General features: G+C 42.6%; 1 protein-coding gene across 1 annotated transcript in view; it reads right to left on the bottom strand.

Annotated features, from left to right (window-relative positions):
- Window positions 1-17,978, bottom strand: part of LOC126337067 (circadian clock-controlled protein daywake-like) — a 111,312-nt gene extending 93,334 nt beyond the window's left edge. The window contains exon 1 of the mRNA XM_050001397.1: window positions 17,757-17,978. Coding sequence (XP_049857354.1) covers window positions 17,757-17,925 — 169 coding nt within the window. The 5' untranslated portion in view covers window positions 17,926-17,978. The remainder of the gene's footprint in view (window positions 1-17,756) is intronic.
- Window positions 17,979-18,815: the final 837 nt, after the last annotated feature.

Below are 18,815 nucleotides of genomic sequence, written 5' to 3'. Positions count from 1 at the left end.
GCTTTCTGAGCCGAAGGCCCACTCGTGTACCCTTGGTGACTGCACGAGTCAAAGTTTTACTTCTCGCCTGGGCCTGTCAACATCTACATTGGACTTTGTGAATCCATGGACCCTGAGTGTCAGCAGGGGACTGTTCAAACTGGTGAAAGCTCTGTGGGGCGTGTGCATTTCGAGTGATATGGGGCCTCTGATATTTCTAGATACGACTTTGACAGATGACATCCTGCGTGATCACCTGCATCTGTTCATGTCCATTGCGCATTCCGACGTACTTGAGCCATTCCAACATGACAATGCGACATCGCACAAGTCTGGAATTGCTACAGACTGTCTCCACTCTTCTGAATTTAAACACTTCCGCTGGCCACCAAGCTCCCCAGACGTTAACGTTATTGACCATATCTGGGATGCCTTACAACGTGCTGTTCAGAAGAGATCTCCAGCCCTTCATGACCTTACGGATCTGAAATATTCATGGCGTCCATTCCCTCTAGCACTATTTTTCATTCGTCGAGTCCATGCTATTTCATGTTGTGGCACTTATGCATGCTCGCGGGGGTCCCTCCAGGATATTAGAGAGGAGTACCAGTTTCTTCGGCTCTTCAGTGTATATCGGAGTCGGTTCAGCCTCCTGTTGTTTCAATGTCCGGCCAGGGGATTTGAGGAGCGTGTCGCTCGTATCATGATGTAATAGCTTCTAGTTGATAAATGTTATGGAGTCGTGATCTGAAAGTGCGTTTTAAATTATTGGGGTTTTGTAAGTTGCTTTAATTTTTATTGTATTATTGTTTGGGACTTCGAAAGCTTTTTTCCCTGGTATATTGTGCACTAAATCGCCAAGTCACTTTCTTTAGTTACTTGAAGCCCTCAAGCTTATGCGCCTTACCGCGGCAAATCTTGTTGCATGTATTTTGGTGGGTTACTTTTCCAAGCCAAGGTTACGTTTATGTAGACGAGGTTGATCAGCCAGCCGTTAGCGATTTCCTTCGACCTACGTTGCCATCCCTTGCGACGTACAGGTACGAGTATTTACCGTTTCCATCTCGTGGCGTGATCTGAAGCTGTGTTTCGGTTGGCCACTGAAATTCTTTATCATCGGGTGTAAGTGAATGTGGATGCCTTTGGCAGTTAGCTTAACTTTTAGCAATTTTTATCAAAAATTTTTTGTCTGCGCTGTCTAACAACCCTACCACAACAAAGGTCAAAAATTAATTATGATTGTAGTGTTTCCCACGCTGCTAAATATTGCATTTTCGGTCAAAAACAAAGTTATATTATGTGGCAGGTGTCATTAGAGCACAGTTAATAAAGTCATTTCTTGAAATAATAGATAAACTAGGCACTCATCTTTTCGTGTTTCCCACGCTGGTCTCGTTGTGAACTAATGGCTCAATCGACGAAAATCTAAGTAGTGATGGTTTCAAGCTCAGATGCAAAGAGGCCTAGGTGTTATTCTGCGATATTCAAAAGATTTATAGATGTGTTTCATAAAACATTCTTGAAGTCTAAACTTTTGCAATTTAGGACAATGGTGACGTAAAAAAGTAATCAGCACTCCGAATTTAAGTTACACTTCTTTTTTATTACTTTTGTTGCAATATCACGTAACTAGTTCCAAAACATCACTTCACAATATAAAACATACTTGAAAATATCTTCCTCACTGTTAAAGTTCACATTTCATAAAATGACTACAATTAGCGTCTTTTAAGCATGACGAACAAAGCCTGACTCTCTAATAACCGCTTACGTGCCCAAAAATCAGAGTTACAAGTACGTCAAAGATCATAGTGACAAAAGAAAGGATACACATAAGATTAATATCATTGCAATATGTACATATCGGTGTATCGAGGTACCTCTACGTTGATGAAATCAAATCTGAATGTTGTCACAGAAGTTAACTATTTTACAGAAACACAGTAGAATATTGCTTGTATCGAGAGTTTGAGGTGAGGTGCCGTAATGGCTACGTAATTCAAGTACCATTACAGCTGCCAGCGTGTAATCTAATGAGTTGAGTATTTACTCGTTTTACTTACAAATTACTTCTCTGTTCATCAGGGCATCATTGTATGTTTGTGCCCTGGGGGTTGCTGCCACTGGCTGCATAGGAAAGGAGGGGCGTGGTGAGCAGGGTATCAGATCAGCCCTCAGTAATTTCGGGTCCGTTCGTCCGGACCACATTGATCGATGTGTGGTGATTTCATACCGAGCAACATTAATTGTTTTCTGTTTCCTTTTAATGAACTTCTTTCTCGGTATACCTGAATCGTTTGTTGCATTTTAGTCAAGCACATTCTATAGATGTTGTGGCCTACCTGCTTTTAACCTGTTTTCCTAGAATCTTTGAAGAGATTGTTATGTAACGTCAGTTGGTGAAATATTATCTTGCTTCTCTTATTCAAACTGTCTGTAAATATTTCAGCAGTGGTAATCAATGGCACACAAAAACTGTATATTTTAAAAAAAGAATAACATTTGTTGCAAATTTCAATTATCATACTTCACGTAACCATGAATGACCTTTCGGAGAGTTGAGATCAAGTATTTGAACTAACATTATGACCTTTTGTCATTGGTCTCACTGAACTATTTGACAACATTGTTGACCGATTATCAGGAATTGTTCTTAAATGGTTTTTTTTCAGTTACATAGTTTTGTCTTTATGTGTCAAGATCCTGTTGAACTAATTTGTAAAGTTATTTTGGATTCCATCCTTAGTCTGCCGCAGGCCGCTGTAGCCAAGCGGTTCTAGGCGCTACAGTCTGGATCCGCGCGACCGCTACGGACGCAGGTTCGAATCCTGCCTCGGGCTTGGATGTATGTGATATCCTGAGTTAGGTTTAATTAGTTCTAAGTTGTAGGGGACTGATGACCTCAGAAGTTAAGTCCCATAGTGCTCAGAGCCATTTGAACCATTTTTGAACCTTCGTCCCACTCCCAGGCAACCTTACGCCGGTAGCGCGTACCATGAATTTTATGACGCCACTGATATTATGTCGCCTAGTATGTTTTTATGTGAGTAAAAAAAAATGGTTCAAATGGCTCTGAGCACTATGGGACTTAACATCTATGGTCATCAGTCCCCTAGAACTACTTAAACCTAACTAAACTAAGGACATCACACAACACCCAGCCATCACGAGGCAGAGAAAATCCCTGACCCCGCCGGGAATCGAACCCGGGCGTGGGAAGCGAGAACGCTACCGCACGACCACTGTGTGAGTATGTGACATTTTTATTACGTGAGTTCTTTCGTTAACATGTACGCCAATTAGCAGAATAGTGGTAGCCTAATCTTGTAACGATCTGCATATGTTCTTTTAGTTGGTATATAGGGAACATATGAGATGACGTGTACCGAAAGGGGTTATTCAGTAAGGAACTATTATCAGCAGCTCTTGGCAGTAAATCATGACGCTATTCAAATGTTTACGAGCTGTGGATCACCACGGGCTTAACCTACAGTCACGTTTCGCAACTACGCAAGGTTTGGCAAGGCATCGTTCTCCGAAGGTGCGGTTTGGCGCTGGTGTCAGTTTTGAGCTGTGGGTTTTCTGCCGTGAAATTTGAAAAGGACACAGTCAGCGTGTTCGTATGTATGCAACGCCACCGAACGTGGCGAGGCCGGCCAGTCGTGACCATCCTGCAAAACGCAGCGACGCCCAAGCGGAATGCGATTTTCTGCTCTGTGCCTCAACGTGGCGCATTCAGGCTGTAGCTGCTTGCTCGTTCACAAGCGTCTAATAGCCCCCGATCAACGCTTGCAGCATGGGGCCAGTGTCTCCACTGCTCTTGTTTCTTAAACGCCGCAGAAGGTCTGCTAGTTCTGTTATATACTGCTACAGGTTAAGAAATTGGTAATACAGATAAAACAGTTTTCACCGAAGAGTTCTCTTCTTCTTTTAGTCCCTAGCGTTAATCCCGTCCACCATGGCGTCCACGTTTTCAGGATTATTACCTAAATTCGTCTCCGGACGTCATTCTGACACCACAGTTGTAACATGAAGGAGGCAAGTCGTGTGCGCTCACTGTCTGCGAAACGTGTAAACTTTGCTGTGTGTGGTATTTCAACTGTTTGTGTTTCATATTTTCTAAAGTAGGATTTGAGGACCAGCCCGAAATGCACCTAAACGAGCGTGGGAAAGCGTCTAAAAACCATACGCAATCAGAGTCGCCGGTGTACCAGCCCATTTCATTACTCCGCCGTGCGGACTCGATCCGTGTCTTTCGCCTCCCTGTCTGGAAAGCTATGTGACGTACCTTATGCTGTACGAGAAGGTCTTCATAAACAAGGACTGCGTAGTCATATTACACGTTACACTTCCGGCCTGACATCATAGTGACTGTTTAGGTACTTGTGTTCAGCTTAGTTTCCAAGTTCATCAGCCAAGATGGAAAATGCGGTAAGACACTAAGGACGCATTTGGTATAAGTTTTATGGCGCATAGCAAGCCTGGATGACAATTCTGTTTTTCATCTCTGAAAGAGATCGAACAGATTCTACTCCGTATAGTGGACATAGATCAGTTTCATTGAAAAGCTTTACCGGCCACTGTGGCCGAGCGGTTCTAGGCACTTCAGACCGGAACTACGTGGCTGCTACGGTTGCAGGTTCGAATCCTGTCTCGGGCATGGATGTGTTTGATGTCCTTAGGTTAGTTAGGTTTACGTTGTTCTAAGTCTAGGGGACTGATGACAGATGTTAAGTCCCATGGTGCTTAGAGCCATTTGACCCATTAAAATACTTTAATACTGGAAGTTTTAAAGACATCCATGTCCAAATGAGGGGCAATATACATTTTATACGGTTGTGTAACACATTGATAAGATATATGCAGACTAAAGCCACCAATGAAAATTTATACTAAGGCCAAGATTCAAACCCAGGTCTGCTCACTATGCAGATGCGCTAACCAGTATGCCGCCTTGGCACGGTGGCTTTGCGCAACTGCACGGACTACTCTAGCACGCCTGCATCCTCAATCTACATTCTGATTCACACATCAGCCCACACTGTATTCCCCCAACTCGAACAACATTGCAGAGATCTCCAACTGTAATGGAATAGCACTAGCATCCAACGAAATGGGGCATCCTGCCTGAAACCTAGGCATAGGAACTTAATGAAATGGAACTATATGGTCCCAGAGACCTTTTCAACTCTCAGACATGTATGATGTTTGAGACTGGAACAGGTCTCTGGTACCCTACAGTTTCATTTGGCAATAACATCAGTTTAATTCTTCCACTGAATGACAGTCAAATATTACTTTACATTTAATTATGAAGTTCAGCACACTGTTCTAATGACGCCGGATCGCCCCTGCTGGATCTGAACTATGATGATGCTGCTATCAGAGTGACTGCCCAAAGAGTGGGCTATTAAACAGGGGGCGAACAGCCCTGCACTCTAAATAGACTACCAGAAGTGGCCGCGTACGGAACCTCTTGAAGGCGTGTCTTCGTAGACGTCCTCATTCATGGCTGTGTTTGGCAGCGCTGTGTTTAGGTTGTGGTTTCATCATCAGGTACCAACTTGAACACAAGACATCACTATTTGGACAACACCACAAGAAGCAGCGTTAAACCTCGAGCTGAATATTTTCGTTGGGAATTTGCAGAGGTTGCATAATTTACTTCAAGCAGATATCGTAAAGGTTCAATTAACAAGGCCACGGTCGATTGTTTCCCCATTCTCGTCAAATCCCAGCAATCACTCCGTTCCTAATGATTTCGAAGGCTATGGAACTTTAATATTATGTACTTCCTGTATTTTCACTCTTTTCCGACCCGATAGAGGAAGAAAAGTGCCAATAAAAACTGAAGATTGAGAAATGTGCATGTAGAACGTGTGGGGAGCTACGAAATTATTTGTGGTAGTCAGAGAATGTACTTCGTTTAATAGAAGCTGAAACTAACAGAAAACAACGAAAATATAAAAGTATACGCGGCATTCTTTTACTTCTGGAGATCGCCTTCTGCTGTCGTTGAGTCAATTAAGTTGGTATACGTTGCGTGAAGAAAGCTTTTTCTTTGTTTGTTGATCAGGAACACATACGATTTTAGAGCTTTTTACTTCCGCACCACCTTCCTTTCCGAAATTTTGTATCGCTGACGTTAACACCAGAGGGAATATGTGTGCCCAACATGATTAAGACCATTGAAGGATGTGAGTGGAAGTTTTTTCCTTTTCGTACTATGTTGACTGCATTACCTAGGTGTTTTATCCTTGGACACACAGAAAAAGCGTTAAATTTCGTAGTCGCAGTGATGTTGGTTACTTCCAAGTATATGATCCCAGGTGCTAAACAGTTCCAGTGTCTACAATATACTTGTGAAATAACTGTCTCTGAAGTTAGTAGTAGTCGGTATCAGTATCCAAAAATATATCCATTAGAGACCCATATGTCACGTGGATGAGTCAATAAATAAGCCTCAAACTGGGACATAAACATCAGAGCGGCGTGTCTCAACCTGAAATTTATTTTCCTTTTCCACATAATCCCCTTTTTAAACGTAAACATTTATCCCATCCCTCGACAAAGCGGTAAAACCTGCAGCGTGGAATTTCTGTGGCAGCGTTCGCATATGAGAAGTGACAGCTCAGGATATAACAAGTTATTTGGTTCTTTAAGTTGCTGCAACCCACAAGAGCGATGTGTCCTGTGAGTAGCGAAATACCCCTAGACAGGAAACAATATGCCATCACAAGATAACTAGAACGCTCCCTTTTTATGAATTTCTTTTTTATTTTGTCCTTTGATGAATTCCTAAATCTAATCGAACAAAAATATCCAACAAATGCATTTGCAACCATATACGGGACGAATTTCGTTATATGCTTGCTCCACGGACAGTCCCTCGACTCATGAAAATCGCGTTGGTCTGGGCGCTTACACACTCATAGCACACCTGCCACCATAGTCTGACTGCAGATCCTTAACCATGGGCCGCCGAATACTGTGTATCGGCCACTGCCAACGCGAACTGTGTTGCTACCTTCTAGAGAGGTACAGGCGTGAAATTTGAAACGTTATGACATATTCTGGCGTCGACGATTTGAATCAGAAACTGCTTCCATTAACTCTCGATAGGTTGCCCGATGAATGCTAATTCAACATATAAGGATCATGAATGTACTGCAACAGTCGTTACTAGATAAATGTGAACGTGGGTCGAAACAGCATGATGATACTTAAGAAACACATGTGAAACTTCTTTGATGTTATGTAACGGTATATAGGAGCTGCTATGGTCGTTTCACAAGATAATAATTTCATTCCTGTAATTGACTAGAACAAGTAGTTGAGGACGAGGAGTGTAAGTGCTACTCTAAGATAAAACGACGGACACAGGACGGTAAATCATGGAGGACCGCATCAAAACAATCGTAGCACCATGACATAAAAAATATTATTTGACCTCTTTCCTTACTGGTCGGTCTAGGTGACTGGCGTACAGAGAACCTCCGTTCGAACCAGTGCGAGTATGCCGGCATGGCCTTAAGAGGACTACCGCAGCCGAAGAGCCACCTCAGGTTTTCAAATCCGACAACTCGGGAAATCTATGCGCTAATTATTTGTCCTTCAGCTGTGCCATCAATTGGTAACAAGACTGTTTTGAATAATCCGCCCGAACCCGTCCAAAGAGCAGCGGTCGCTGAAGAAGCCACTACGGGGGTGCCGGTCCGAATGTAGGCGGTTCCGAACCCCTTCGGTGGAAGAAATTTTCGTCCCATGTTATTGACGGCACAACAGTACTCTGGGGTTTAGCCCACACCTTTCGGTAGAGTGAGTAAGGGCGCTGATTCGCACCTTACATTTTCATGCAATCTTCCTGAAAAAGGGGAAGACTCGAATGATTTTATCTATTAAGTAATCTATTTTTCTCTCGCAACAGACCTATTCGTAGTGTTCTTCTGCCTCTGACATTTAATTTATCATTATACTTTAAAAACGCATAATCAGCTATCAAACTGGGGAGCCAGGAACTCATGATCGAGCGAATAGAAAAATTGTGTAGTTCATTCGTCCGCGGCACTGCTGGACACAGGTTTACCGGTTGTTTTATAGATGTCCTCTACTATAACTTTCGGTCTTAAATCCTAGTTATTTCCATTGCTGCATAGGGACTGAATGCCATTATTTATTTACATGTAGATTGAAAAATAGAACGCAGACATGCGAAAGTACAATAAATCATATATATTTCTAGCGATACTTTAGAGGACGAGTTCTGAACTTGTCTAGATATCTTTGGAAACGTATTTAATGAATCATAGTAACTTATTATTTCCCGACATGCAGGGCAAATAGATTTTCTTCTTCTGCTGCTTCTCTTACGCGGTAGGTATTGTGACATATGCTTATGGAACTCCTTCCTTGTTTGGCATGTCTGTTATTGCATTAATCGAAAGTAAATGTGAAAGTAACCAATTTAAAACCGTTTAACCGGCCAGTACACGACGGGAGTAGGCAGTAATAGTCACTTTCAATTCCTTTGCGAGAAGGGGAAACGTACAATGTCAACATCACACTCCGTACGTAAAAATTAATAAAACATGAAAAAGGTTAAACCAGCTCTTCAAGGAGGATCCATAGTTGTAGGTGGACTCAAAACGTAGGCGCAACATGAAATTTTTTGCTTGCCATAAATACTATTTCCGATGAAAGTAATATTTTGTGCCAGTTATAGTACTGTGCTGCATTGGAGATCAGATCCCGGACCTTAGGACTGAGACACAAAATACAAAATCGTCTTAAAAAATTTGTAAACGAATAAATAATTAAATAATCACTAAATGCACAATATATAAAACAACTGATCAGGAATTTAACAGTAAAATGGCAAAAACAGTATGTATACTGAAAATAACATCGAAAACCTTATTTGTATGAAAGGTAGTACCTACTACACCCAGTCTGTTTATATTCCTTTTACAGTCACATTACTTGCAGAGTTTTCTGTCCATTAATGTTATATTGTGTGCCACTATGTACTTTGAACAGTTGCTACAACACTTGTGACTAATCAAGATTTCAGCAGTTATGCGAACTGTATTGATGGAGATAGGTCGGTGATTAAAAACCTATTATGAGAAACAGACCGGTTTGAATCTGATATCCCCTTCCTAATTATGCTTTGTTTGGAATTTCGTCAATAATTTTAGTCGACCGTGGCTGTACTACCAAGCTCAGTGTCGATATTTTTGTTTTTACATCGTGTGTTATGTTCGCATGTGCTTCGGTTTTACGTCTGCCATACCATCATAATCTTCGTGGAGGTAATTTTTGACACTGACCTGATATAAATTCTACTAACAGCCTCTTCGTTTAGCGCAGAACGAAGTAAGCTTTGCTGAAAAGTGACCGACGCTTTGTCCTTTGTGTTCAGAGTGTTGAGAGATCAGGTAATCGCTTCTGTTGCTTTCTCCCGATGAGGTTACGTTCGGGTTAGCTGCATTCCACTAGGCGGAGGGAAAGTGCATCCGTTAGGCACTAATGCGACTTGCACTTTTCCCGTTATCATCTACTGCTGTCAACGCTTCCTGGAACAATGTTCGTCGAAGACAAATAGGAACTTCTCAGAGTCGACGTCTGCGCATACCCCTTCATTTTAATACTTAATAAATTTCTACATAGATTGACAGCGATTATCTATTGTACGATGATTTTGAATTTCCAGTGTGTGAGAAATACCCATCGCAGGAACAATCTCACAAAAGCAAACTTAAAGAACTCTTAGAGGATGCAACCCATTTTTCATCAGAATATTGCATGCTTTACTAAGCATACAAATTTGCGGGTGACATTTTCTTGAATCCTTACGATCTGGGAGCCACCTTAACAGTCTGTTACAGGGGGACCAGAAATAAAAGCATTAAATACAGCCTACCTTCAAAGATAAACATGACATAGTCCTCATACGGGACAGTTTTCGAAACCCAATCCCTTCGATTCCAAATCGTAAATATGAAAATTGGCGGTGCCGATCCTCTCAAGTGTAGTTTAACGTATGATTATTTTACATTACACGCACCCTTCTTCACAGTAAAATGGAAATGAGCTTCTGGCATCGTTGGCTCTGAAGCCCCTATTTGGGGAAGTTCGGCCACCAACTGCAAGTCTTATTTCACTTGACGCCACACTGGGCGATTTGCGCGCCGGTGATGAGGATGAAATGATGAAGAGGGCAACACACACAACACCCAGTCTCCGAGCGGGGAAAATCTCCAACCTGGCCGGGAATAGAACCCAGGCTCTCTTGCATGGGAGGTGAGCACGTTACCACCCAGTTAAGCAGGCGGACATTCTTCACAGTTTTCTATTAGGAATGTGGATCTGCGAACAATGAGCTCAAAACATACAGACAAACGTCACTTACGGCTTTGATGGACTTCACTTTACAAACCAAACGTTTAAACACGATGTTTGTGGTTAATTACACATGCTGTTGGGTTTCCAGAGACGAAAGGGAGCTTTGTTTTAACAGCAGCATGGAGTGAGTAACCGTCCCAGTCTTAATACAGAATACACAGGAAAACCGCAATCCGCACAGACAAGACAAAAGAACGTTACCGTCAGATACTATGGGATAGAGTAAGAGTAGATCACATGTCGTGATAGGAAGCAACGTAAACAAGCTGTTGAGGGCTTTATGGAGGGCTTTCACCAATACATACGTCTGTCCTGTCGCTTCTCAGGTTCAAATTGTTCATATGGCTCTGAGCACTATGGGACTTAACATCTGAGGTCATCAGTCCCCTAGACTTCAAACTACTTAAACCTAACTAACGTAAGAACATCACACACTTCCATGCCCGAGGCAGGATTCGAACCTGCGACCGTAGCAGCAGTGCGGTTCCGGACTGAAGTGCCTAGAACCTCCCGGTCACAGAGGCCGGTCGGTGTTAAGGAATGTACTCTTACAGCCGGGACTGTGGGTTAGTTCATGTTGATACTAGCAGCAGCATTGTAGCAGATGTGTTTTCTATTGGATTGGCAGTGCAGTTAAACTAACTACTTGATGCAGTCCAGAGACTTGCTACAGTAATTTGAGAATCATGGCTATGAATTCCGGTTGATGCCGTAGCCGTGAACATCACAGAAAGTATCTAGAATGTCTTCAGATTCCAACTACAGCTAGCAAATAGGAACTTGCATGCGAGAAGTAGTAACTGTGATCCATAATACCAATAGAAATAAGGACGTCGAAATAAAGACTTACACATAAATCCCTCTCCCCCCCCCCCCCCCCCCACCCCCAAGAGTCCATTATTTTAACGACTATTCCATTTCATTACCCCAGTGTCGCAACGTGTCTTGAAATTTGTGTTATAAAATTTTCTTCGTAAGGGCAGTCATTATAATGTGAAACATTCTGAGTTTTTAATAGATTTTTTCTCTTTAGCTGAGGCCAAGTATACTACCAACGCTTGTGCTGAATTCGTCTACCGCGAAGGGTAGCTGCTATAGCTACTCACTGCCTTCGTTGTAATGCCTCTTAATTAAACATTGGTGGGTTCTCTAAGATTTCTATTAATCTTGTAACAGGATACTCTCATGTACTCTCTAGTTGTCACTTGCAATTTACCTACATTTAAGAGGGATGTCGTTTAGTGAACCAACTTGAGATACATTCAAGTCGTTATGCATCTCCTTACAATTATACAGCGACGGGATTCTCATGTAGACAACAAGACAGCGAACAATCAGAACGTGCTGCTGGCACCATGTGATAAATCGTTTACTCGAATTGTCGAGCATATTGTTCAGTGCCGTACGTTCGATAAGTGGGCTACCACTGGAATCTGCATTCTGTTCTTTCTCTTTTCTTTTTTCATCTATCGATTGACATAGCATTTCGGTAAAGACAAAAAAGCGACATTCGAAAGGCGATGGGTTCAAATAACTGATGGTTTATAATCTTTCAGGCTCTAAGCGATTCCCTTAAATGGCTACGGACTAGTGCCGGAGTGACTCTTATGGAGCGAGGTGGCGCTGTGGTTAACACCCTGGACTCGCATTCGGAAGGGCGGCAGTTCAATCCCCGTTCGGCGATGCAGGTTTAGCTTTTCTGTTGTTTCCGTAAACTACTTCAAGTAAATTCTGGACTGGTTCCCTTGAAAAGCCCAGAGCGTATTTCCTTCCAGATTCTTTCCCAATCTGAATTTGCGCTGCGTCTCTGATGACTTTATCATCGGCGGGAGATTATCCCCTAACCTTCCTTTTTTCAGAATATTTCACCTTGACAGTGTTGACCAGTTTCCTTTCACATCCTTGTCCAACTGCACAAGTGCACCGCCTATAGTGACGATGCCGACGGTGTGCTAGAGTCTAAACTTTTTCTCTTTTTCCGTTCATTACTAAGAACTGCCGAGCACAGTATCCAGCGTAGGGATCTTGAAATTCCAAGTTATAAAATGCTGCACTCATCCATAGTGTATTGAACAGGTGCAGCCCTCCTAACAGTTTAAACAAAATTTCAGCCAACATCTACATTTATGTGTACTTTTTTAAAGCCACCATATATCGTTTGGTGAATGGTACACAATGTACTAGAATTATTTTCTGGGCTTCGTTTTTCATACATGGATGTTTAGGATGCAGGAAAATTGTTTATGTCGTTGTCCAGTCCAAAATTTCTTGACTTTATCATCGTGGACATGAATCGAAATGTATGCTAGCGGGTAATATATTTATTGACTCATATGGAAAAGGGGAGTATCGAATTTTCAGAATAGGTTATCCAAAGATTTTCGTACAGCTCGTCGTAGCGCAACCTTAAACATTTCTTTGGTTGTCACTCGCTGACTAAGACACTTGTAATGAATCTCATTGTTCCCTTCAATTAATTGAATATCCCACTCTCTCAAGTTTTGATCAAACGAGAGTTTCACAAGCAACCTTTCTGAGAAAATTACACTTCCTCAGGATTCTTGTAACGTAGCTCAGACTGGAAAACATTTTACTCAAGTCTGTATTTATTTGGTCGTTCCAGGTTACTTATTATGAGTGATTCCAACGATTCCAATGATTATGTTTTTAAACGGATTACGATACATTTCTCTTACAATGGTGTGAGCTGCCAGTCCTTGCACCAAAATATGATAAATAGCTCATCTCTCCACATCTCGTAACGATTTTATAACCACGACAGCCCCGTGTGTAGTCGTTCAACAGCTTCGGTTGGCTATAGACGTTGTTCGCAAGTTCATTTATGTACCGTTTATATAAATAGTGTACAATTACAGTCCTACCACTGTTCTTGAAGTACACCACGTATCGCTTTATTCCCGACGGTGTTTCCCTTTTAAGAAAGTATTACTGATTTTCGTTTAGCAGGAACTCTTTAATCCTATCGCATATTTATTCCTACCATGTGTTTTATTTACTAGAAGAATTGCCGAGTTTTACCTAAATCATTTTCGAGAGTCATGTGCTCTCAACAGCTTTTTGGATATCGAGAACAACGTCAAAAGTTGGAGTTTATAATTTTGTTGGAAGAGGTCCCCTGTCTGCACTTTTATTCAAATCTGTTGTTCACTTACAGCTCGAGCTTTAATATGGTTGAGAATTAGAATTCAAGAGTAGTGGGATTCAAATTTCTGTACGGCCATCTAGATTTAGCTTTCCGTGGTTTCCACAAATCACTTCAGATGAATATCGGAATGATTGCTTTAAATAAGGAGTACCCAATTTTCTGCCACATCATTGTTCTTCTAAAGTGCTCCGAAGACATTGATATCGAAGTGCATTAATCCATAACATTCCTTTTTTCAGCTTAGTACTGGATACTGACTCGCTTGACAGATAAATTAAATCCCAGTTCTCTGACATGTTAAGATGGTGAGATGAACCAGACCTAGATCGACTTCACTCATCTGATTCACGATCGTTTGCCTAATACACCGGTAAGCCGGAGAGTAGATTTTAAGCTTTTTCCCCAGACTCGTCCAGGCCAAATCTAGACTTGTTCACCGCCTCCGCGTTAGAAAGAAACCACAGATCGTTAAAATACAAACACACGATCGAAAGACAGAAGGCACACACGACTTTCCTCCATTAGTGTATTGGCGATTGAGACGACAAGAAGGAGATCGGTCAGCGTAATTAAGACAAAATAATTTTCATATGGATACTGAGACCTCGGTTCAGAAGTTTGTTGTTTACTGTACAGAGTGCTTGTTAAGTAGCTACTTTCAACTTTCAAATACGTTATTACTTTATTTCGTGAACTAGTTACTGGAGAATGCATGCAAAGATGACCTCGTAACAAAGTCGACTACAGACAGTCGAGATCTTTGATGTCTCCTTGCTGTGAGGTTTGGTCTCGTGTTTCCGGTCGCTTAGGCCTGTTAGCGTTGCAGCCAGTTCGCGAACACGCAGTATCGAAGCATTTTCAAAATGGCTCTGACCACTATGGGACTAAACTTCTGAGGTCATCAGTCCCCTAGAACTTAGAACTACTTAAACCTAACTAACCTAAGGACATCAGACACATCCATGTCCGAGGCAGGATTCTAACCTGCGACTGTAGCGGTCGCGCGGTTCCAGACTGTAGCGCCTAGAACCTCTCGGCCACTCCGGCCGGCGAAGCATTATCAAACAACATACTTTTGTTCATAGGTGTGCACGGCGTGAACGTGTTACTTGTTCTCGGCACCGTCGCAGGCTGGAGGTTTTGATGAAACGGTTTAGATTATTGCGCTTATCTGTAGTCAGCGCCTATTAGCAAAGTGATTCCATTATGTATGCGGGGTATTTATATTAGATGGTCAGATTTTCACGGATTTAAGCGTCGATGCTATATTTGCTACGACGGAAAGCATGTCTGGCATTCCGTTACTATTTTATTGTCTTACGGGGTCTGTAGTTACGAACTTGGTGCAGAATCCGAATCCAGTCATTCATTTCCAAAAGTAAAGCATCCAGCTTAATCATTCTCCCATTCTGTTTCATTTGTTAAATGTGTGGCATTGCCTGGAGACTTAGTGCATTTTCTGTGTGCATCTCTAGTTTACGGATCACGTGTCTCCGTGCTGTCAGATAGCTGTGTATTATCCTCTCTATTTGCTTTTGATTTAATAACACGTCGGGGAAATTACGTTCATTCATTCATTCATTTGAACTTCCTTGGCCATTAATATTTACTACATGAGCATAGCTTTTACTCTGTCACGATTTCATGGTCATGTCTTGCAAAGTGCAACCAGACCTCCGTTAATGCCTCTCCCAATTTTCGTTTTAAACTGGGCGTCGTACGTGCAAACCCTTATTTTAGGTACAGTATTACATATTCTTGTTGTTTGCGAGTGTGTAACAACCAGAGAGGTACGTTTCGACGCAGTTGCTGCTCCGAGAGACGCAGTTCGTGTATCTACAGAAGTATATCTATCTGGTGTTTCACAAACCACCATGCAAAAAGTGATTCTCAGCACTGTTTTCTAGAACATCCTTATGGACTATGGATATTCCATCTTGCAAGTATTTTATATAAAGGACAGACAAATCAAAACAAGGAAATGGAAGAAAGTAAGTAAACTGTTTATTGTTTCAGTAACCACAGCTATTAATACCTTTATCCCATTGTGAGACAAGTCAATCAGTGCCTTCATGGGAAATCAATGTTTGCGCTTGCCTACGGAATCATAATTATATTCAGGAGTGTACCTCTTGGTTCGAAGCAAATCGACACCTATGAATGTCTTTCTTCAGGGCTCGAAAAATATGGAAATGGCATGAGGAGAGGTCGGGACCGAACGGAGGATGTGGGCCCGCCCACAAGTCGCCAAGGTGGTTTCGAGTAAGCTGTAGAAAGTTCTCTGGGAAGCTCCTACATATACTCCATACAGTACCACTCTCTCACCACGCGATTTCAACATTTCTAGAGCCATGAAGGAAAACATTTATGGACGTCGATTTTCTTCCGACGAAGGGGTACAATAATGGTTCCGTGGGCAACTGCCAACATATTTTCATGAAGGCATTGACCGTCTTGTCTCACAGTAGAATAAATGGTATTAACAGTTATGCCGATTAATTTTGAAATAATAAACAGTTTAGTTACTTTTTTCCCATCTGTGTTGTTTTCATTTAACAGCTCCTTATAAACAATTTCTCGGGTTCAGTCAGGTTTCGTCGATGCAGTAAGCCTATTTTTCTGTGTTGGGCGATTATTTATAATCATGTCCTGCTCAGTTACCTTTCAGTTAGTTCGTTGCAGTCAAATTATGTTTGTTGATGTCTTTTGTGGGTCATTACTGGGACAGTTATAAGGCATGGTTTATCCATCAGTAAACCCAGATTCCTTAAAGATTCGAACTCCCATGTATAAAAGAGCTTCAAACGTCATATTACTTTACAGATGTGTTAAATATTTGACGTTAAGCATCTAGGGGAGGGAAAGGTAAGAAAAGTGCTCTCATTATGAAATACTGGGTGAATTTGAACCTCTCAATTTGCTCACCGCTTTAAGCAAAATTTATTTGTTGATGCATGTCAAAGTTTATGATGTCATATCTCACGGACTAAAAGTCGTAAAATGATATACTTTTGCAGATACGTTCAGTGGTATATGTGGCTACAGCCACAGGGAGTGGCAGCGCGGTCAGAGGCGACATGTCACTGATTGCGCGGCCAATCCCGCCGGAGTTTCGAGTCCTCCTTCGGGCAAAGGTGAGTGTGTTGTCTTAGCATAAGTTAGTTTAAGTAGTGTGTAAGTCTAGGGACCGATAACCTCAGGAGTTTGGTCCGTTAGGAATTCACACACATTTTTTATGTGGATACAGTCTGCAAAATGTGTTGGAAATAGCCGGTAGTAAATTAAAACATCATACCTGATAGGGTAGTTTTGCTGCATGAACAGCGAAAATGTAGTAAACGTTAACATTTTTTCCTTTCACTACTTTGCGGGTTGGGTTGTTTGGAGGAAGAGACCAAACATCGAGGTCATAGGTCTCATCGGACTAGGGAAGGACGGGGAAGGAAGTCGGCCGTGCCCTTTCAGAGGAACCATCCCGTCATTTGCCTGGAGCGATTTAGGGAAATCACCGAAAACCTAAATCAGGATGGCTGGACGCGGGATTGAACCGTCGTCCTCCCGAATGCGATTCCAGTGTGCTAACCACTGCGCCACCTCGCTCGGTCACCACTTTGTGGATCGTGTCAGCGAGGGAATTTTCATGAAAGTTTGAAAGTATGTGTCAAGTTTCTTCCAAATCACTAGATCCTATCTTTCTCGATACTTGGATCAATATAGTGTGTTGAGTCGTGCTGTATCAAAAAATTTGCACAGTTCGTGATATTAACACTTGTCTTACTGCGTTAAACTCGATTATACCTGTTAATGAGTAGATTAATAAATTCGGTGAATAAATATGCACTGTGCGTCGTTAGATGGGCAACACCGAGACAGAGTACCATGACACTACCTATCCTTTTAGTAATACAGATTTCAGGGCAAGTGAGGTTTACTTTGCATACACCTTACACAATCTAGGAGTCTCTAAAAAGACAGGTCATGAAACGGTGACCTTATCTACTACATTTGTTTACAACTGTGGCGAATACGCTTGCCACGAATACGTTGGAGAACTGTTGTGGATGTCCCCCTGATAAAAATTTATGCTAATCTACTCCGTCTCGGATGGCTTTAATATTAGAAATAACGAAGGATTTAGTCAGCTTTTTTTGCTGTACACATTGCTAGTGCCCAGTACAGTAGGAGAAGAGCAGATGTGGGCGCTCACGTGTCTCTTTGATGACGGCGGCGGAGGTACACGCCGTCGGCAGGGTGAGAGCGAGCAGCAGCGCGAGCAGCCGGAGCAGAGGCGGCGGCTGCTGCTGGGGGCGCGGGGGCGGCGGCCGCGCCGGCTGCGCCACCCTCTGCTGCTGCGACGTCTGTGCTGGCTGCGGCATGTCTGCGGGCGACGCACTGGAGTCTGACTCTGCGGCTGACCGGCACCTGGCGCGCCACTGGGAGAAAGCGCCCGCCGCGCCCGTCTTATTGGGCGTCGCTGCGGCGGGGAGGGGGTGGGGGAGGAGGCGCCGCCAGCACGTCCAGCCGCGGCCGCCGACGCCCCTTCTTGGGACCGCGCTGTCAACATTGGTCAAGGTGGCGTCTGCAGAGGTCAGCTCACACCTTCTCTCAAAAGGGTGGCCAAGGTGTTCCTGAGGATATTCTGAACAGGCACACCATATGGTACAGTCTTGACAGGAAGGGCCTAACTTATCTCATGATAGTTTGGTAGAACCATCATTATCCACGGTCTTTATAAATGACTTAGAAAAAGTCTGTGACTCCCTCAGGCTGATCTCAGGTGACATGTAATATACATGGAGCCTGCGTCCTTAAAACTTCTGTCGTTGTCTTGAAATTAGGTATAACTGCATAAAACCTCTAATTCAACATTTGGCTTGATAATGTATAAACGACACACTGCAAGGAAAGATGTATTGTGGTCTTCAGCCCAAAGACAGGTTTGATGTGGCTGTCCACGCCATGGGAAACATGGACTGCCGTCGACTACTACTGCATTGTGTTCAGTAGTGAATCGCAGTTCTGCAGTACCACAGTTCACCATCGTCAGCAAATATGTTAGTGACTTGAGGAGAAGTCCCATTCATGCAACGTTTTTGAGAGGTACAATGGCGTTTCTCCTGGTGTGGGGAACCTTTGGGTATGGCGTCAGGTCATGGGTGGAAGTGATTGAGGGATTTCTGATTAGATTAGATTAGAGATTAGATTAATAATAGTTCCAGGGATCAAGAATACGATATTTTGTAATGACGTGGAACGAGTCAAATTT

This window comes from Schistocerca gregaria, chromosome 2, assembly GCF_023897955.1.
Source record: "Schistocerca gregaria isolate iqSchGreg1 chromosome 2, iqSchGreg1.2, whole genome shotgun sequence".
Taxonomy (NCBI): domain Eukaryota; kingdom Metazoa; phylum Arthropoda; class Insecta; order Orthoptera; family Acrididae; genus Schistocerca; species Schistocerca gregaria.
Note: the sequence above shows the minus strand (reverse complement) of the source record. Positions and strands in the feature narration are given on the sequence as shown.